This window comes from Bos indicus, chromosome 10 (genome assembly GCF_029378745.1).
Source record: "Bos indicus isolate NIAB-ARS_2022 breed Sahiwal x Tharparkar chromosome 10, NIAB-ARS_B.indTharparkar_mat_pri_1.0, whole genome shotgun sequence".
NCBI lineage: Eukaryota > Metazoa > Chordata > Mammalia > Artiodactyla > Bovidae > Bos > Bos indicus.
In genome coordinates this window covers 15501431-15522862 of record NC_091769.1, presented here as the reverse complement: position 1 = coordinate 15522862, position 21432 = coordinate 15501431, and the positions used below count along the sequence as shown (strand labels likewise).

Here is a 21432-nt window from a genome sequence, read left to right as displayed (position 1 = left end):
TCAGCAGGGAATATGTGGCTCAACAAATGGTGGTACGTCCAAACAAGGGCATATTGTGCAGCTGCAGAAACAAATGAGGAAACTTTCTGTATTTGACATGGAAAGATCTCCAAGGTACATAATTACATGGAAAAAAGCAAGATACACAGAGAACAACGTAAGTACTGTGCTATATTTGTGCAAAAAGAGATAAGTGTGTGTGTGTGTGAATATATATAATATTTCAGGAAAGACATTTGAGAAGCAGCACTGGTTGCCTCCTGGTAGAAGAACTGAGTAACTGGAAGCTAAGCATGAGAGGCACACTCTTCACTGTAGGCCCTTCGCTTCTGAAGTTTATGAAGATTTTACCTATCTGAAAAGAAATCCTTATAGACACATGTCATTCTAAGTAGGTAAGGTTTTGTATATGTGGATATTGGTGAGACGGGGCAGCCCAGAGAGGGGAAGAGCTGGAGCAAAGGTGCAGAGGAAAGTCAAGTCCCCCACGCCTGGGGAGGACAGAGCACTCACAGACTGTTTTGCCCAGCCTCAGACGGCCTCAGTGTTACCTTCCAATCAGCAGCAGTTTGCACTGTCTCAGGTGTACACCCGCAGGTACAAGCCCTCTGGGATGGCTGGTAGCACTGAGCCCACAGGGAAGTATCTGCTACCGTCAGTACTGTGTTGGGGTACTTGATCTACCCTGTGTTATTTAAACCTTGTTCCTATCTAATGAGCAGTCTTAGGAATTATGTCTCTTGTTGGACAGAGGACAGTGATGCTCAGAGAGGTTGAGTAACTTGTCCAAGGTCACACAGCCATGACGTAGCCTAACTGGACCCTGGCCTATATATCCTCCCTTCTCTAGACCTCTGGAAGAGGAGATGGGGAAAGGGAGGGTGGAAAGAGTTAAGCACCCAAGAGGAAGCAACCGGGCTCTTCCCTGGCTCTTTCTCAGGCAGCCCCTCCCCCGCCCACCAGGTTGCTGTTTGGCCTTGGGCCCCATCTGCACCCCCCCACCCCCACCCCCCTGCCGACTGCAGGAAGGAGGCACAGATGGCAGGCGAGGATGAGGCCCCCAGCCAGGCTCACCCAGCTGTCACTTTGGAGAGCACCGTGCATCTCCTCCTCCTCCTCTCCTGAACAATTGGGAGCTGGCCAGCCTGGCCCCAGCTGTTCCCTCTTCCTGGTCCAGGGCTCCTGCAGAACCATGCTTCTGAGGCCTTTGTCTCCAGGGGAGGAAAAACACAGACTCCTGGGATGTGAGAGCCAGACAAGAAAGACCTCAGAGGACAATGGGTTTGACATCTCATTTTATAGATGGGGAAACTGAGGTCCAGAAAGGCAAAGGGACTTGCCCAAGGTCACAATGAACAGGCAGAGAAGTCAAGCTTCCCCACTGCCAGGAAAGCTTAGGATTTGGGGGTGCCTCACAGGGGTGCTCGGGCAGGTTTACTTCCCTCTCCCCACTGAGCTTCCACCAGAGCAGTTCTGCTTGTCTCAATTTTAATACAATTATCATCTGCCTGCGATTTTATGTCAGGGGTCTTTATCCTGGGTCCACAGACCCTTTAGGAAGTCAATGAGCTTGGCTAGGAGGAAAATCATGTCTACATTTTCACTAGCTTCTAACTGAAATTTAGTATGTCCTTTGTTTATAAATGAAGCAACAAACCCAGAAGCATTAGCTGAACCTGTAACTTTTTCATCAATAGACTTCACAGATATTTTCAGATCACCTTACTCTATTAGAGTTATCTCAAATACTGTTTACGTTCATCACTGCTCTGAAACTATAGTACTGATTAGGCTGTCCACTTGAGCATGTTATTTAATGTTCTAATATAAAAGCACATTGACTACTAGATCACAATCTGCTATATATTTTGATAACTAAATTTCAATATAATTGGCTTTCTTTATAATCTTGTATATTATTTCATGTACTTAAAAACTCTGTTCTGTGAAGGGGTCCGTGTGTAATCTATGTGCACTTAGTCGCTCAGTTATGTCCTTGTGGCTCAGATGGTAAAGCATCTATCTACAATGCGGGAGACCCGGGTTTGAGCCCTGGGTAGGGAAGATCCCCTGGAGAAGGAAATGGCAACCCACTCCAGTACTATTGCCTGGAAAATCCCATGGACAGAGGAGCCTGGTAGGCTACAGTCTACGGGGTCACAAAGAGTCGGACACGACTGAGCGACTTCACTTCACCTCTTGCATTGCAGGCAGATTCTTTACCATCTGAGCCACCGAGGAAGCCCCTGAAGGGGTCCATAGGCTTTTCCAAAGAGCTAAAGGTGTCTAAGCCTGCTGTCCTCAGAAGTTAAGAATGTTTTATTTGAACAAAATATTCCAGGGTTGAAAATTAAAGTTTGAAACTTTTTGTACTAGATCTGTAACCTCGTAAGACTGATAAAATTGGGACTGAATTCCCTTGAGATAAAGGAGTATGCCTGGGGGTGTGGGCATGGGTGGCTGGTGCCCTACGTGGGAAGCCCACACACAGAGAGAGACTTGCTCCATGCCAAGCACCCTCCCAGTCTTTATGTAACACATCACTGAATCCTCAGAATAGCTTTAGGGTGTGTGTGTGTGAAGTCACTCAGTCGTGTCCGACTCTGCGACCCCGTGGACTGTAGCCCACCAGGCTCCTCTGTCCATGGGATTCTCCAGGCAGAATACTGGAGTGGGTTGCCATTTCCTTCTCCAGGGGATCTTCCCAACCCAGGGATCAAACCCAGGTCTTCTGCATTGCAGGCAGATGCCTTATCCTCTGAGCCACTAGCATTTCTCCCATTTTGCAGATGAGAAAACAGAGGCACAGAACAGTTAGGTCACTTGCCCAAAGCATGTGGCTAGTAAATGGTGGAGCTGGGAGTTGAATCCAGACCAACCAATGCCAGAGCCTTTGTGCTTCATCACTGGGCATCCGGCATCCCTGTCTGGGTAGACGTGAGCCTCCAAGAAAAGTCCCTTTGGTGTGGCTGCTGCCAACTGGGTGCTTTACTTGGTGGGGGTGGGGTGATGGGAATGGGATCCTGAGGGTCTGCTGCCCCGGCTGATCATCTGACACAGGGGGCACTAACGGGCTGTGCAGCCTTGACCAGGTCCATTGACCTCGCTGGACTCATCTATACCGTGTACCCGTCTATAAAATGCGGGGTTCTAAGCACTGTCACCCCTGCCTTCCCCCTCCTGTGCTCACTTGAGGGATGACCCACTTGGAAACCTAGCATAGGTTGCTTAGCAACTAAAATCAAGATCTTCGCTGAATAGAATGGAGAGTGGGGAGGACAGGCTAGCATGATGCTAGCTGGTGCCACAGAACAGTCTCTTGTCTTATGAGGCTGAGTGCTGTGACCTGACCCTCTAAGAGTTTTGGGATGGGGATGGAGGTGGGAGAGGGACTTGAGGAAGGCCTTCCTGAAGAGAAACATGCCTAAGGACAAAGTCAGACCTGGAGTTTCTGAGGCTAACACTCACTGTTCTGGAAGCTACCAAAAGATGGCAGACTAGTAAGGGTCTTGGCCAAGGCCTCAGGGCCCCACTGGAGATGCTCTGTTCGCAGTCAATCCATCTTAGTTCCACTCCCCATTCTCCTCCTGAGCCCTATTCCACTTCTGCTCTTGCAGTGTGGGAATCCGTGGACCCAAGAAGAGGGAGCTTCTGAAACTACAGCCTCAGGCCTGACAGAATAGGGCATGGGGAAGGCTGCCCTGTGTGGACAGATCCCCCTGCCCGTGAAATGCCACGGTTAGCAACACATTCCTCTGGGTCTCAAGTGTTTGGTCTCCTTGAAACTCACTCCCTGGTAAAGGAAGTCACCATCATCACCACCACCTCAGTAGGTGTGACTTTGGACTCAGGAGAAGCTAAGTGCAAGGATTTCTGGGAAAGGGCACAGAGGGCAAGCAGACATGCCGGGCAGAGTTGGATAAGACACTTCTCCTCGGGGGCCAAGATTTCTCCTGGGTAGAATGAGGTATTGGGTATAGTGTCCATGGAGACTGGAATCAGGGCCCTGGGGAGGTGGGCATGGGCATGAGGATTGTGTGGCTCAGGGCATAGAATCTCACACTCATGCCTACCCAGTGGGCCTGTGCCTGGAATCCAAGCCAACTGGATTTTAGAGAGCCTCTGTCCCAGATTCCCAGGGCTCTTGCCCTTGCCCACCCTCACCAACCTAAAGCTTATTCTAGTAGCTGCAATAATAGAAGCAGAACAGCACGGGTTTTTCTGAGCAGTGGCTGTATACTGGGCACTACGGTGAACCTCTGCATGCCTTACATCTCATTTAACCTGGTGGAGAGGAGGACCCCAGGCAATCAGGCAGGCTGAGTTAGAGGTACAAGAAGTACATGCTCGTGCGAGTAGCTCAGGCGTGTCCAACTCTTTGTGACCCCATGGACCATAGCCCGCCAGGCTCCTCTGTCCACAGGATTTTCCAGGCAAGAATATTGGAGTGGGTTGCCATTTCCTACTCCAGGGTATCTTCGGTCCCAAAGCAGGTGAGGCCTCTGCCCTCATGCCTTTCCTCCAGGCGCTCACCTGGTACATAAGTGTGCCCCTCGCCCGCTCTGGAGGGCTCTGGGTGCCTCCCCTTTAGGCAGTGTGTGGAATGCCAGGAATGCTCACTGCTAGGAATGCTCAGGGGACTGTTTGGAGGCCAAAGACAAGCCTCCCCACTTGCTGCCTGTGGATGCAGAAGCCCACGGGCTAGTTCTGGGCCCAAGTGGACTGAGGAAGGGGAGGAGATGGGCAAAGCCCTTGGCATCACCACAGCTTTTAGCTCCAGCACACACTCCATGCCAGGTGATGAGCTAAGTCCTGATTTAGAACCTTATTTAATCATGGTGGCACCTGAGAAATAAATGCCATTATTATTTCACAAACAGGAAAAGTGAGGCGCAGAGAGGTTACATACCCAGGGCTCCTCGCTAAGGGACGGAGCTATGATTTCTAAAGGTATGCGAGTCTCCATCAGAGGGAAAATGGGGAGCAGCCCAAGGTAACTGGTTTTGTTACGGGAAACACTGAAACCACCCACCCCCGCCGGGCAGCACAGTAACCATTTGTATGAGTTATTTTACCACAGGAGGTCCTGGTAAAAACATGGAACTAACAAGCCACCACCAACTGGAAGAATTCGGGAAAGGTCAAAAAGAGATATCACATGTCCTACGAACCTCCCAGGGTCCTCCTTGCTGGAATCCGTCTTGGCTGAGCAATGCATGTGCCACCAGGAAGAGCCCTGAGTCAGAATGATTGGCCAGAGAACAACCCAGAAACTAATCCCATCACCATAAAACCCCAGACTCGGAGTCATGGGTCAGAGAAGTCCTCCTGGGTTCCCTGACCCTCTTGGTCTCCTGGGTTCCCCTACCCTACGCTCCTTCCCAGTAAAGTTTCTTGCTTGTCAGCACATGAATCTCCTCAGACAATTCACTTCCGAGGGTTAGACAGCCGCTCTTGGGCCCTGGAAGCAGTCCCCCTTCCTGCAACAGTTTGGAATCTAGGGTGGTGCTTGTGGTCAGAGGGAGGGCCCATGGCCCAAGTTCATGGAAACTAGTGGACCAGGTCCTATTACTTCCAGCTTCACTGACTCTGCTAGGAAAGAGAAGAATGAATCAAATGGAGGCCCTGGCCCCAAACAGAGGGATGGACTCTTTGACCCCTCCAGAATACCCACCAGCCAGCCTGCATCCCTAGTCCATATCCCTTCCAGAGACAGCACCCAGTCCATTATAGAGAAATAAAATCAGGGAGCGACACTTCCACTTCTGCTGAAGAGCCTGCCTTCACTTTTCTCAAAAATAAGCAGTCGTTCTTCCAAAAAAGGGAAAAACACCAAGCAAGGCTGTCAATCTCAGGCCTCAGACAAATGCAACGAAGTTGAGGCTTCTCTCTTTTTCTTCCCCTTTCCCCCAAGTCACTTACTGTACACGCAGGCTGTCACAGGCTTTGAGATGCAAATTGCACCAAGCAGAAGAACAAAGAACAACTGAAAGATGGATTGGAAAAGGTTCTCTTAATTCTTCGGGAGAGGGGAGACCTCTGCACAGAGGGGAGCGGGGATGAAGATCTGGGGCTTTTTTGTGGGAGAGAGAAGGATTGAGAAGCCCAGGGCTGACAATGGGGAGTGATGGGGAGGGAGTGTTATAGAAATCATGCAAGCCGAGGCTCTGGGTGAGCAAAAAAGCCTGCTTTGATTACAGTCCTCGGCACTGAGCTGGGCACTTTCCCCTCCTTCTTTTAATATCAGGCATCACACATATTACATACTTTGACTCATGGAGCTAACCTGTCTGCCAACGTTCAGGTTTGATTCCAGAGCAGTTGGGTTGGGCAATACTGCTCTAAGGGCTTGAAGGGGAGGATGCAGCCCTCTTCAGCTTGGGAAGCCCCTACAGGGCACCACATGGTCCTTGGGGCTTGGAGGTGAGGGGCTCCCAGAACCAGCAAAGAGAAAACCCCAGCCGGGAGACGTGGCGTGGTGCTTCTGGGACCGAGCCACAGGTCATACCCATGCCCACTTGCTGAGCACCCGCTGTGTGCAGACCCTGTACACCTCAGACACCTCCCTGCTTCAGGGGCTCTCAGCCTAATCAAGGTGGCTGGACTGCAAACTCCATGCAGGTGGAGATTGGTCTTGTTTACAGTGGCGTCCCCAATTCTAGAACTGTGACTGAAACAACAGGTACTAAATAAACATTAATAAGCAGGGTGGCGGGTGGGTGGGTGACTGTATAGGTGAATGGTTGAATGAATGAAGAGATGGGTGGCTAGATGGATGGATGAGTGGATTCATGGATGGACAGATGGATGGACTAACCACATAGAAAAGAAGGAAGCATATAGACAGTACTCCAAGCAATAGACACAAAATGCCTCGGATGGGTCCTGGGAGGGGGAAAGCTTCATGGAGCTGGCCTCATTGGAACTGGCCCTTGAGAGATGAGAAGGAACAGTTCTTATGTTCTGCACAGTGCCTACCAGCACGCAAATGAGGACATATTTGCATAAAAGAGGGGAACGGAATGTGAGAGCTAAATTGAACTCTAGGGATCACGTGGTCCAACCCCATCACTCTGCAGAAAGGAAAACTAAGGCACAGAAAGGTGAAGTGACTCACCTAAGGTCACTTGGCAACTAAGTGGCATGGCAGAGACTCAAGCGAGGTCTGTTTGCTTCTAGAGTCTGATCTCTTGGCCCTGTCCTATGCCGCTCTCTTACTCCAGGGCTCTGCTCTCCTCACTGAGATGCCTGTGGATTTGTGTTGCTTTTTCTGCCCCAGCCCACCTCCACCACCCATCCCTGCAGGGCTGGGGAGACTCGGAGCAACTGTCCAGCCTTGGTTAGACCTCCATCCTTGAATAGCAGAGACAGGAGAAGCAGCAAGAGGAGGCCACATTGACTGGGCTGGGGAGGGGGACAATGCGGCACCCCACCCCAAGATCCAGGGGAAAATGTTCCACCACCAGACTGCCGAGACTGAGCAGACATGAAGGGGGAAAGTGGAGGCCACAGGCTTACACAGGAGATAGGAGTGACCCCTATCTGGAGATCAAATGCAGCATCCCAACCCCAGAATTCAGTTATTTGCATTATACACAGCTAAACCCGAACATAAATGAACCAGGGATTCCAGTTTCTGGAGAATGCAGTTAACGTCCATCATTTTGAACGGCCAGCAGGATGAACAGTTAGGATGAACCTGTTCAACAGGGGCTTCCCTGGTGGTTCAGTGGTTAAGAATCTGCCTGCCAATGCAGGAGACACGGGTTCGATCCTTGGTCTGGGAAGCAAGATCCTACATGCCATGGGGCAACTAAGCTTGTGCACCACAGTTACTGAGCCCAAGCTCAGGAGCCCAGGAGCTGCAAGCACTGAACCTATGTGCCACAACTACTGAAGCCCACGTGCCCTAGAGCCCATGCTCCGCAACAAGAGAAGCCACTGTAATGAGAAGTCTCCACACTGAAACTAGAGAGTCGCTGCCACTTGCCACAACTAGAGAAAGCCTGGGCGTAGCAATGAAAATTCAGCACAGCCAAAAATAAAGAAATACATAAATAAAAATAGCTCCCTCCCTGAACCATGGAGTTGGTTCCTCGAGCAAGACATGGGTAGGACTCTCTCAGAGACTTCCAACCCACTGGTCCACCAGTGAGATGCCCCTTGGACATATCAGAGACAAGGCCTGGTGCTACTTGGGTCTCAGTGCCAGGCATGGGGCTGGGTGCCCAGGGCATGCCCCATGACTGAAGGAGTGGTGCTCTCCTGTGTGGTCCTCTGCTCCAGGATGCCTCCCCCCAGCTCTACTTGCTGACCGAGATTGCTGCTTCTGTCCTTCAGAGACAAAGCTTCCCTACCTTCTAGCAAATACCTGTTCTCATGGCTTCCAGAAAAGATGGACACCTGAGGTGTCAGAATATCACAGGAGTTTACAAAGTACTGGCTGAATTAATGTTCCATGTTGAATTAATTCATAATGTTCATTCATTAACTCATAATTCATTAATTCATAATGTTCAATTAATGTCCAACTCCACTTGGAGGTGTGGAGATGTTCAAGTGATGGTAATAATAATACAAGGCACCTCTAGACACATGCCTCTTCCGAGTCCTCTTACAGAGATGGGCCGGCATGTGGCCAGGGGAGCCCTGGTTTTAAATTCTGCCACTTGTGTGCTGTACAAGTCTCCAAGGAGTCTCTTGACTTCTCCAAGGCTCTGTTTTGTCCTCTGTAAAACGGGACAAACAACTGTACTTTCATCATGGGGCTGGAGATGAGATTTGAAAAGAGCTGGTATGTGAGACCCCCAAAAGCTCCCCAGAGCTGAGGACTGCTGGGTTGTAAGGAGAACCCAGACCCCTGATGTCCAGGCCAGGTTTCCTTCCTTTCTGCCATGTACCACGTGGGTAGTAGGTAGCTGGCTAATACTTAGCTGTGCCAGGCCCGGCTTCCAGCTTCAGCCTGGATGTGGAGGCGGCAGGTGGGCAGCCCTGGTGGAGTGTGGCAGGAAAGGGGTGGTGTACCTAGGGAGGCCCGAGCGGTTAATCAGGCCTCTGGGCACCGTGCCTGCTCCCTGGAATATTCATAAGGCCCCTCCAGCTGTGCCAGGCAATCAGGGTGCTGATTGCTCCCCCATCTGCAGCTTAACATTCCACTCCAGAGAGGACAGAGCTGGCGGCTGAATGTTAACCAGGGGGAAAACCGTCCTTCACAACAGCCGCCTGAACACGAGCCTGGGAAAGACAAATCCACCCCTTTCAGATCTGCCAGCTCGGCCAGAACTTACCCGTCCACCAGCGTCATGGGCAGTGGAAAGAGCTTCAGATTCAGAAATAAGTGGGCTGGATTTCCAGTCTGGTTCTGCAGCCTCAGTTTTCCCAACTGTAAAATGGGGATGGTTCTACCAAACCCCCTAAACTCAACATTCAAAGAACTAAGATCAGGGCATCCAGTCCCATCACTTCATGGCAAATAGATAGGGAAAAAATGGAAACAGTGACAGACTTTATTTTTTTGGGCTCCAAAATCACTGCAGATGGTGACTGCAGCCATGAAATTAATAGATGCTTTCTCCTTGGAAGAAAAGCTATGACAAACCTAGATAGTGTATTAAAAAGCAGAGGCATTACTTTGCCGACAAAGGTCTGTCTAGTCAAAGTTACGGTTTTTCCAGTAGTCATGTGTGGATGTGAGGGTTGGACCATAAAGAAAGCTGAGCGCTGAAGAATTGATGCTTTTGAACTGTGGTGTTGGAGAAGACTCTTGAGAGTCCCTTGGACAGCAAGGAGATCAAATCAGTCAATCCTAAAGGAAATCAGTCCTGAATATTCATTGCAAGCACTGATGCTGAAGCTGAACCTTCAGTACTTTGGCCACTTGATATGAAGAGCTGACTCACTGGAAAAGACCTTGATGCTGGGAAAGACTGAGGGCAGGAGGAGATGGGGGAGACAGAGGGTGTTATGGTTAGATAGTCATCACTGACTCTACTGATATGAGTTTGAGCAAACTCAAACTCTCACTATCAGGAGATAGTGAAGGATAGGGAAGCCTGGAGTGCTGCAGTCCATGGGGTCTAAAAGAGTTGGACATGACTGAGCCACTGAACAACCACCACCATCTAACCCCCAAGAGGGTTGATTAAGACAGTTTGTTGGACTGGAGTGCTAGACAAAGGCAAGCCATCATTGTCTGTTACTGTTGCTGGCATACTCCCTCCCCTGGGGGAAAGCTTGTCATCACAAATATTGAGGTCTCAGCAAGCTGGCTTGGGGGGAAACTGATGAAGGAAGAGAAGCTTCTGGAAGAGTCGGCCTCAGGCTTGGCCTCAGGGCAGATGCCAATCTTGTTAGTCTCATCTGGCCCAAACCTCTCAGAGAAGCAAGAAAGGAATGGGAAGGGCATTTGACAGTAGATGGCCAAAAACCCAGAAAAGAACTACAAAAGCAGACAGCGGCTTTCTGCGTGCTCAGGAAAATAGTCTGGAGCCACGCAGGGCAGGGACAAGAGTGTGCCCCTGTGAGTTCACAGCGCATGAGTAACGTCCAAGCAACGACTAGACCTCGCCAAGAAACGGTCGGAACCTTGCCTGTGTTTCTGTTGAATAATACAGGAAACTGTTTTCAGAGAGAGTTCTATCTAAACCAAGAAAATTAAAAACTGGAGCTAAAATAATAGAATCTTCTTCCTAGAAAACTGACCAATGAGGAACAGTTCATCTCTCCTACTGGCAGATCAGGAGCGGGTTCTGAACTGGGCATTCTTGTTATTGCTGTTTGTTAGCCCTTGTCCTCCCTACTCCCCCAGGACCAGCCAGCCCACAGCAGTGGGCTCTGCCCTGACCACAGGGGCAGGAGACTGAAAGCTTTGACCCAGGGGAAGGCAGGCCCTTCTCTGGGCTCAGGACTCTGTTCCATAGAGTCTCAGACATCAGGGTCCTGCCTCAGACTAAACCAACTGCTCAGCCCTAGGATCTGCCTTGCCCCTACCCTTCAGCACCTCATCCTCACTCAGGGTACTTCCTGCTAGCCTGCACTACAGCCAGCTCAGAAGCACGTGTTACTTTGGGGGAAAACGTCAACAAAATACGTAAAGGGAGGGCTGACCTGAGTCCCTACTCTGGGCTGTTTGTCTTCTGAAACCTCAGGGCTCCCTCTTTACATCAACCAATTGTTTTTATTTCTTTTTTCCCCCTAAAGTATGAAACATTGTGCTCATCTAAGATAAATTTAGAAGACATAGTTAAGGAATAAGAAAAAAAATGAAAGAGCACTCATGACGCCAATACTCAGAAATAACCACTTTTAAACCCGTAGGTGTATATAGAAAGAGAAGTCGCTCAGTTGTTTCCAACTCTTTGCAACCTCATGGACTGTAGCCCGCCAGGCTCCTCTGTCCATGGGATACTCCAGTATTCTTGCCTGGAGTATGGGCAAGATCTTGCCTGGGATCTTCCCGACCCAGGAATTGAACCCAGATCTCCCGCATTGCAGGCAGGCTCTTTACTGTCTGAGCCACCAGAGAAGCTTAAAAAAGTGAAAGTAGCTCAGTTGTGTCCAACTCTTTGCAACCTCATGTAGCCCGCCAGGCTCCTCTGTCCATGGAATTCTCCAGCCATTCTGGAGAGGATAGCCATTCTCTTCTTCAGGGGATCTTCCCAACCTGGAGATCGAACCCAGGTCTCCGCATTTCGATTGGATTCTTTACCATCTGAGCCACCAGAGAAGCTCATATATTTTCCCAGTCTTTTCCAAAAAGGTAGATTGCTACATAGATATCATTTAATGGGATTAATTAGATTTTACCTTTTTTTTTCCAGCTAGCAGTAGGTGATAAAATTTTCTTATTAAATATTCTACTGCACTGGTGGTTCTTGAAGTGTGGTCTGGGGACCCCTGGGGATCCCTAAGACTTTTTCAGGTAGTCTGTTGGGTTAAAACTATTTTCATAATAATAGGAGACATTATTTGCCTTTTCACTATTGTTCTCTCAGGTAAGTATACAGTGAAGTTTTCCAGAGTCGTATGATGTTTGGTATCTCAGCAGGCTGAATGTAGAAGCAGATATTCAAATTCAGCCACCTTTTATTAAGCCAGATTAATTTAAAGAGATTTGCAAAAATGTAGAACAATGTAATTCTCAATTTTTTTAATATAATAATTTTTCATAAAATAGTTTTCTGTGAGGATGTGAAATGGGTTTATTATTAGGCAAATAAATACATATTTTTGATTTTCCTACATTTTTATTTTGAATATGCTAAATATTTTTTTTAAATTTTATTTATATGCTCATCATTTATCTTTGGCTGTACTGGGTCTTCACTGCTGCGGGCTTTCTCTAGTTTCGGTGAGCAGGGGCTACTCTCTACCTGCGGTGTGCAGGCTTCTCACTGCTGCGGCTTCTCTTGTGACGGAGCACGGGCTCTGGGTATTCGGGCTTCAGTCGCTGCGGCGCATGGGTCCAGTAGCTGCAGCTCACAGGCTCTAAGGCACAGGCTCAATATTTGTGGCACACGGGCTTAGTCACTCTGAGGCATGTGGGATCTTCCTGGACCAGGGATCGAACCCATGTCTCCTGCATTGGCAGGTGGATTTTTTATCATCAGGGAAGCCCCCCGAATATGCTAAATATTAATGGGTATATGGCTATGTAAGCAAAAGCTCTTTGGGGTCCTCAATAATGTTTAAGAGCATAAGGTGATTCTGAGGCTAAACACGTGAGAACAAGTCCTCTACGTCAGCACCTTTGGTGACTGTGTGGCGCCCCTGTGTGTGGATGGCCCCGAATTTGCTCGCCCATTTCTTTATTGATGGATCTGCAGGTTGCTTCCAATCTTCACTGTTATAAAAGTGCCACAGAAATCCTTGAGTACCTGGGACTTCTCTGGCAGTCCAGTGGTTAAGACTGTGCTTCTATAGCAGGGGCAGGGGTTCGATCCCTGGTGGGAGAACTCAGATCTCACACACGACATGCCATGTGCAGTGTGGCCCCAAACCCCACTACCACCAATGGAAAGCAGGTGGCAACCCACTCAAGTACTCTTGCTCCCATAGACAGATGTAGCCTGGCGGGCTACAGTCCACTAAACAAACAAACAAAAAAAACAAAAACCCCCAACACCACCCCGCTTCAAAAAGCAGATCGAGTACCTATATAGAGTGAGAACTTCCTGAAATGAAAGAAAACAAGAGAAACCAACTGGAAGACTGAGCCATCTCTATTAGTCTATTATTAAATTAAACAAAATGTATCACAGGATATGAACAAATAAGGTTGAAAGACCATGTACACTGAACATACATGCATGTGTACAGATACATATGTTTCCAAAGACAGAAACTTATGCTCTATAAAGAACTCTTTTCCCCCTTGCTGTCCATGAAGTGTTTACAGAAGCTGACCATATTCTAGAGCAGAGTTACAGACAACATGAAAGTCTTTGGTACCATTACAAAAATGGAGAGGAGTTTAGAAACTTCAAAGCAATTTGAGAGAGAAATTTCATTTCTCTAGAAAATAATTTTAAAAAATGATGCGTGCAAAAAAAATGAGTACAAAAATGCCGTAAACTTTAAAAAATATATATGCTTGAGAGTATTTCTGTAGAATACATTCTAGAAGTGGAATCACTGGGCCAATGGACACATGTTTAAATGTTACTAGATATTGTCAAGTTACCTCTGTTTACACCTCACCAAGAGTAAGATGTTAGATCATCAAATACTCAGAGCATATTTGAGTGCCTGCCCTCACATCTTTGGCAACACCAAAGATTATGACTCTTTTAAATCTTTTTCTACTTAGTAGGCTAAAAGATATATTCTATCTTCTATAAATTGCTTATTCATAGCCTTTGCCCATTTTCTATTGGGTCCTCTTATTGATTTTTCTTAACTCTTTATATATATGTGTGTGTGTATATATATATATATATCTCCTGGACATGCAACTTTTGTCTGTTATATATTGCAAATATTGTACTCAATTATGCAAATATTGTACTCAATTATGTTGCCTGCCTTTTAATTTTGCTTACATGTCTCACTAGAGTACAAAAATTACCTTTAAAATATTATTATAAATTTATTCTAATCTACTAATCATTTCCTTTATGGTTTTATGGATTCTTAACTAGCTTAGGAAGCCTTTCCCTGTCTTATGATTTTAAAAATACTCTCCATTTCCCTCTAATACCCTTGCAGCTTTTCTCTTTCTTTTTCAATGTTTAGATTTTCAATCCATCTGGAATTAATTTTTGTTTTGTTATGGTGTGAGGCATTGACTGTTGACCTTTGCAAACCATGTAGTGGAGTATGGCAGGGTGTCAGCAATGGACTTGAGCCCCAGTAAGAACCAGCCCATGTGTTTCTAGTGACCTGCAAGCCTGCCTACTGCAGCTGGAGGTGAGCTGGTCCCTGTGTGGACAAATATCTGAGCCCATCTGGCTCAGGAGGGGAGACAAGCTACATTTCAGAATCCTTCCTAATGGGATAGAGCTGCTGTGAGCATCTGCAAAGTCGACAGGGAGAGTGATAACACTTCCAAGAAAGTACCAGAACATCTTTATCTGGTTGTTTGGTTCTCAAAGAGCTTTCTGCCCATCACCCTCTCAATGCCAACATCACTATGGAAGTGGAAGGGGATTTGAGGGGTCCAATTTACTGTTACAGGAAAATAAGGTGCAGAGAGGTTAAGTGACACGCCCAAGGTCACACTCCTGGTGAGCGACAGAGACCAACCAGCACTTAGATGTCCTGCCCCCAAGCCCACAGCTCCTCAGCCAGCTCCATGAGCCAGGCTCCGTGTCACTGTCACTGTGGCTTCCCTCTTCCATGGAAGGGAGGGTCTGGCCTAAGGCATTCCCAAATCTGAGCCCCCACCACTGTGGGCAGGTGAGACTGGAAAAACCCATCCTCCACCACCAGCTGACAGAGGCTTTACGGTCCCAAGGATTCCTTGGGCACGGTACCTCCTTCTCTCCCCAAGCGTTTGGCGGAGGATGGGAGAGGAGATGAGTCAGGCCGGGGAGGGAGAGCTCAGCCATAAACAAGCGGGACTGACAGCAAGCGCTTTCCCCGAGGCACGAGGCACGTGACCTCCCACAGGCCTCCGGGGACTTCGCCTGAATGGCAGAGCTTCAAAATTTCATGATTTAGGCTGTGCAGATTGAATTTGCTAGATTCATGAAGGCGGCCACAGAAGAGAAGAAGCTTTTAGAGCGGAGGTGGGGGATGAGAGAGAAGGTAAATTATTCCTAGTCCCTCAGTGAAGAGATTGAAATGTTATTTTTAATGGGTGTGTCATTTTTGCAGATCCCTGCCCGATGTGGCTATGCTGGATCTTTAGCCTCTCCAGCTCCAGAACTAAAGGACACTCAGGAAAGACAATCGTAGAGCCAGATCTAGCCTGGAGATCAGATGATCCAATCTCTCAGGGTCAGTGGAAAGCCCAGAAACCTCAAAGCAAGTGACTTGTCCAAGTTGGGGGTTCTGGGAACAGATCTCAGTCCGCCTAGAGAAACGTGTCCTTTCCTGGATGTTCCTCAGGTCCCCCAGCTGCACCTGTTCTGGTGATTCTTGGGGATAACTTTGGGGAATGTGCAGCCACTGGACACATGATGAAAAAGTAAAAGGTGGGGGGCAGGGAGATATAGGGCAACAGGCCCAAGAATGACCAAGCAGGGTTTCTCTCTGTCCTGGGGCAGCAGCCAGGCCTAAGGAGGTGTGGGGGAGCCTACCTGTTCCAGGGGGATGACGAGGAAGGAGCCACCCCCCGCGCTCTCGGTGACGATGGCCAGGAAGCGGGCGTTGACGGCACAGAAATGGTTATCATGCACATTCTTGGTGATGGGGATGCCGTCAAAGCAGTGCTCCCGGTTGGCCACCTTCCCATAGACGTTCCGGAACTTGGAGCTGCGGTACTGCGGACGCCAGGACATCTGTAAGAGGCCAAGAGAGACACGGGTCAGGCCAGACTGTCCCTGAGGAGCTGAGCTGGGCACGGGCGGGAGGGAAGCGGCTCTCGAGAATTTAGGAGGTGAGGAAAGCCCGGTGCCTGCCCTCGGGAGGCAAAGGGAAGGGACCTCCAAGAACCAGACACCTGGCCCTGTGCAGGAGGACTTACTCTTTCAATAAATTCCCGCAAGAGCAAAGACTGGCACGAGGGCACTCACCCATTTCTTCGTTCAGTATACCCGCCCACACCACCTTTCAGAAAGGATGGGGGAGCCTTTCACTTCCAAGGGATGTGCCATGTGATAGAGCCGACCATCCATCCAAAACATGTCTGGGCTGCCTCCCGCGTGTCAGAAATTGTGCTTAATTTAGTGCGGGACGTGCAGACAGAGGAGGCTGGGTGTTCGCAGAGACACAGAACACTTCTGATGATGAAGGGTGGGGGAGGAAGATGGCCCCACTATGTGCCACAAGGCAAATAACCCCCCTTGATTGTCTCTAGGGCTCCTAACCCACAAGTACACCCCAGAAATCTCAGTCCTATACATCATCATCAGGCCCAGAGAGGTTAAGTGACTTGTCCAAAGCCACACAGCTAATGAGTAGAGGGCCATGGACACAAGTCTCCTGACTAGAAATCTGAGACTCTGCTATGCCAGATTACTCTTTGGAGCAAGGTTTCTCCATGTGTGACCCACGGGTCACTTGTATTAAAAATTTTCCGGGATGGGGGAGGTTTCTAAGCCTCCCATATCATTTGTTAGAAATGCTGATTCCTGGGTCCCAATCCAGACCTACTGAATACAATATATTGGGAATGGGGCCCAGACACAGGTATTTTGATCCAGCTTTCCTGCCCCAGTGAGACAGAAGTGCACTGAAGTTTGAGAGCCCTTGTTCTAGAGAATGGAATGGCACCCCTCCTCACCCTTCCTGTCCACCATCCACGAGACAGAGCCCGACTGACCAACCAGCTGGCCCCTACTGCATGCATGTCCTGTGCTAGGCACTGCAGAGAACACAGATGCGCAAGGACGGATGCGCAGGTGAAGGACAGGATGGGCAGCCTGACCGCGGAGTTCAGCTTTGCTGTAGGATGGCGCCTCCTATCGGAAACCCTACAAATGGGCGCCATGGCAGGTGGAGCCCAAGTGGGTGCTCTCCTGGCAGAGAGGCATCCAAGCTCAAAGTACCCAGCTGGGGTCTGGCATTCAGTAGGAGCTCAATGAGTGTTTTATAAATGTGAACATGCGGGCTTCTCTGGTGGCTCAGTGGTAAAGAATCCGCCTGCCAATGCAGGAGACATGGGTTCAATCCCTAGTCCGGGAAGATCCCACATACTGCAGAGCAACTAACCCAGGGAGCCGCAATTACTGAAGTCTGCACACTCTAGAGCCCGTGCCCAGCAACAGGAGACGCCACTGCAGTGAGAAGCCCGTACGCCACAATGAAGAGTAGGCCCTACTCGCCACAACTGGAGAAAAGCCTGCACAGCAACAAAGACCCAGCACAGCCAAAAATAAATGTTTAAAATTGTAAAAAAAAAAAAAAAAAAAGTGAACATGTTTCTGAACTGGCTCTGCCATTATCTGCCATCATCCACCCCCTTCTCTTCCTGTCCAGTCTCCCGATATGCCTTGAGTCTCCCAACCCATCTCAGGACAGAAATTTCTTCAGATGAAATTCCCAAGGGGATGGAAGGCAAAAGGAAAGAACCGCCACAGAATCAGGAAACCAACCCTGGGAATTTGCCTGAAAACAGAACTTTGCATTGGATTTAAATAAAGCCAGGAGCTCAGACACAAAGGCCTCTTTATTGAAGGAAGAAGTTCAGATCCAATGAGGAGAATCCCAGGGATTCTTCAGGCAAAGCCTCTTCCTGCCAGCTCTCTGTCCTCTACTCCCTCAGGCCACTGCCCTCCTCTCCACTCCTCCCCACCTCCCAGCCTCTGCCTACACTGTACCCCTTCCCACCTGCCTTCTCTTCTCTCTGCTGAGTTCTGCCCACGACTGTTCATGACAAAGTCCTGCTGGGAGCCAAGCACACTTCCTGGCTATGTGATCTTAGGCAAGCCCCTTGACCTGATCCTCAACAGGATTACATCAGTGATGCCCTGATTGCAGTCCCAGGTGGTCACTCATGTTCCTTTACATGAGATGAAGTTTTTAATTTTACTAGCCAGGTGTTTATTTTTATTTATTTATTTTTTACAGATGTTTTTAATGTGGGCCACTTTTTTTAAAAAGTTTTTTTTTTTTATTGAATTTGTTATAATATTGCTTTTGTTTTATGTTTTGTTTTTTTTGGCTTCGAGGCATCTTAGCTCCCCAACCTGGGATCGAACCCGTACCCTTTGCATTGGAGGCAAAGGCTTAACCACTGGACTGCTGGGGAAGTCCATCATGTGTTTATTTTAATTTGTATTAGAAAAAACATGTAACTTATATGCCAAATCCGTGATTTCACAGATATTAGTGCTAAGAAAGCTAAGTTTAAAAATAATGAATTAATTCAAAGAAAAATACAGTATGAAAAATATAGTATGGATGGTACATGGCCCTGGCAGAAATTTTGTCTGATATTGAGTACTGGCAATCACTCTGTCTCTTTCAGGTAGAACATTCTAGATTCCATAGTCCTCCCAAAGAGAAAGGAGCCTGCTCATTCCAATCTCCTGTTCCTTGTAGGCACAGATCTGGTCTGGAAGGCCTTTGCCCTTTTCTCTGCCCTGTCCAACCTTCAAGGCCTGACTTGAATCTCACTTTCAAAAGTCCAGCAGAGAGAACCTCTGTTGGGATCAGCCCCAGCCTGCATCCAGGGAAAAGCAGAGAGCATCTTGCAGCAAGCCTGGCACTGCTTCTCCCCCATCAGTTGGTAGACTGGGGCTGATCTCTCCACAGGACCTTCGGAAGGATTAGGGGAAGGAGGCCAGGGGGCCCTTATCACTGGACCTGTACCTTCACCCCGCATGAAGCCACAGTGAGCATGCCTGACCGAGTGCTGGACTGGGAGTCTGCATTTCTGGATTTTCACTCCCCATTCTAACTCCTGCTAGCCTCGGAAAAACAATTTGCCTCCTTGAGATGTTCTAAAACAAGAACCATAGTTTCTGACTTTATGTGGTTACTTTAAGACTCAAAATGAGATATGTAGATACAAGATCCCATCCAAGATAAGATCGCACCACCGCTCCTGTGGGCCCAGTCGACTGAGAGGAGTCTGGAAAGCATCAGACACAAACCCTGAGTTCAAATATCTTAGGAGCCTTTGGAGGAGATGAAACCAACGCTTGAAAAGTAGTGAGAGGCCAGGGAAGCAGAGGGCACTGGGGTCGGCTTCCTGGACGTGGGGGCATCTGCCAGCGTGGGACACTGAGAGAGCCCAAGGCACTGTCCACAGTCCCTCGGGAGGTGGGAGTTAACGACGTCCTTGTGGTATGGAATGGGAAACAGACCCAGCCCAGGTCGGCCAGTAAACACGCACGGGATCCACTGGGACCTGTTCTGACTCTGCAGACCTGATTATGTTTTTTCCAACTTCTTATCATAAAATACTTCAGAAAACAAAAATAGTTGAAAGCATGGTCCAGGAATCACCCACCACCTAGGTTCATACACATTAGCATTTTGTCACAATCCCTTTCTCTCTGTGTGCCTGTCTTTCTTCCTTCCTTTTTTTTTTTCCAGTTTTGTGGAATTTGTTGAAACGAAGCTGCCAGCATCATGACTCCTGTCCCCTTATTACATCAGCCTGCATTTCCTACAAAGGAGGACAGTTTCCTACATGAGCATATCATCATTACCATATCTAAGAAAATTAACAATTCCTCAATACCATCTAACACCCAGCCAATATTCAAAATTCTTCAAAATACCTTTTACAGGGACTTCCCCAGTAGTCCAGTGGTTAAGAGTCCATGCTCGCACTGCAGGAGGCAAGAGTTTGACCCCTGGTCAGGAAACTAAGATCCCACATGCCATGCTGTATGGCCTAAAAAACCAAAGAAATTCCTTTTACAGCTATTCCATATTTTGAACCAGGATTGGGAACTGTGTTGTTCCTATGTATTTCATTTGGTTGTGATCTCTCTTTTGCCTCCTTTAAATCTAGAACACTCCCATTACTTTTTTTTCTTTAATTTAAAGTGACACTGACTTTTTAAACACACCAAGTCAGTTGTCTCAGAAAACGTCCTCGTGAGGGACGTTCCCGGTGGTCCAGTGGTTTGGACTTCACCTTCTAGCACAGGAATGAGGGTTTCATCTCTGGGCAAGAAGATCCCAGATGCCTTGGGGCTAAAAAACCAAACCATAAAACAGAAGCAATGTTGCAACAAATTCAACAAAGACATTAAAACACAGAAGAAGAAGAAAATGTCCTAGTGATTTGTCTCATGTTGCTTTGTGGTCTCTTCAAAGCCATTCTTGGATTCCCTATAAAGCTGAGGAGTCAAACATAAAGCTTTGATACAATTCACATTAAAGATGTCCCTGTTATTAATCTCTGGCTTGGGTGAGGGTGAGCATATAGAGGAAGGGACAGAGGGAACTTGAGGGCACGCACCTGGCTGAGCTGGTGGCAGTGAGGGCGGCTGGCTAGTGCCAAGCTGTTCTGGAGGGTAGTGAACAGACAGCTGGAGGACCTGGGAGGCCGGATCAGGCACTGGCAGACACTGCAGGCCAAAGCGGAGCATCTGGAGGCCCCAGAGGTCTGACCGCTCCACCCGCGCTCACCAAGGGGCTGACTTCATTCTGAGGTCAGATGCAGGGGTGTGCAGGCAGGCAACAGCAAAGCCTCCTCCCGCTGCTGCAGAGAGAGGAGGCCATGCTGAGGCTGGCACTGAAGGAGACACCCAGACCTCAAAGGGAAATCAGTGTGGCAGCTAAGAGGTCCCCTGAAACTCTAGCCCTTTGCCCTTTGCCCCTAGCCCTGAAGCTCAGCCCAGATCCTGGTGGATTCCCCAAAGCTAGTTCCAGTGAGGGCAGGGCACACACACTCTCTCTGAATCTTCCAGGAGCAATTAGCACAAGACTGAGATACACTGGAGCTCCCTAAGAGGAAGGATTTCCTTAATGGTGAGAGCTGCCTAAAATGGAAAAAGAAGGTATCATGACAGGTAATGAGCCTCCCATCTCTGGGAGGATTCAAGGTTCAGGTAGATGACCTCTGATTAAGGGCAACGTGGAAGGGAGATGGGACTAGATGGCCTTCCAGCACCCCCCAAATAGACCTTGTGTTGCACCAGAGAGGAGGGCTGGGTCAGAGAGTCCCAGGTCAGAGGCCACCCTGGCCAGTGACATTCCTTCTCTGTAACACAGGGATTCCAATGTCTCCCAGCTGGGTTGCTGTGACACAGAATGACAACGGTTTTCGTGGCATTTGGCATCTCCCCCAGGCCTCCTCACATTGCTGATTAGTGCAGAGTCACTTATGTTAAGGTATGAATATTTTCTCTCTCCCAGTATTAGACTGTA

At 48.5% G+C, this 21432-nt stretch overlaps 1 protein-coding gene across 5 annotated transcripts in view; it reads right to left on the bottom strand.

Annotated features, from left to right (window-relative positions):
• The window catches only part of CORO2B (coronin 2B), a 148457-nt gene that overhangs the window by 55495 nt on the left and 71530 nt on the right, over positions 1-21432 (bottom strand). For 3 of the 5 annotated variants that reach the window (XM_070796978.1, XM_070796977.1, XM_070796976.1), the window contains exon 2: positions 15741-15941. In XM_070796978.1, coding sequence (XP_070653079.1) covers positions 15741-15941 — 201 coding nt within the window. Of the gene's footprint in view, positions 1-15740; positions 15942-19832; positions 20012-20521; positions 20542-21432 lie in introns of those variants that run through there. The other 2 variants (XM_070796980.1, XM_070796979.1) reach the window with 2 other exon arrangements.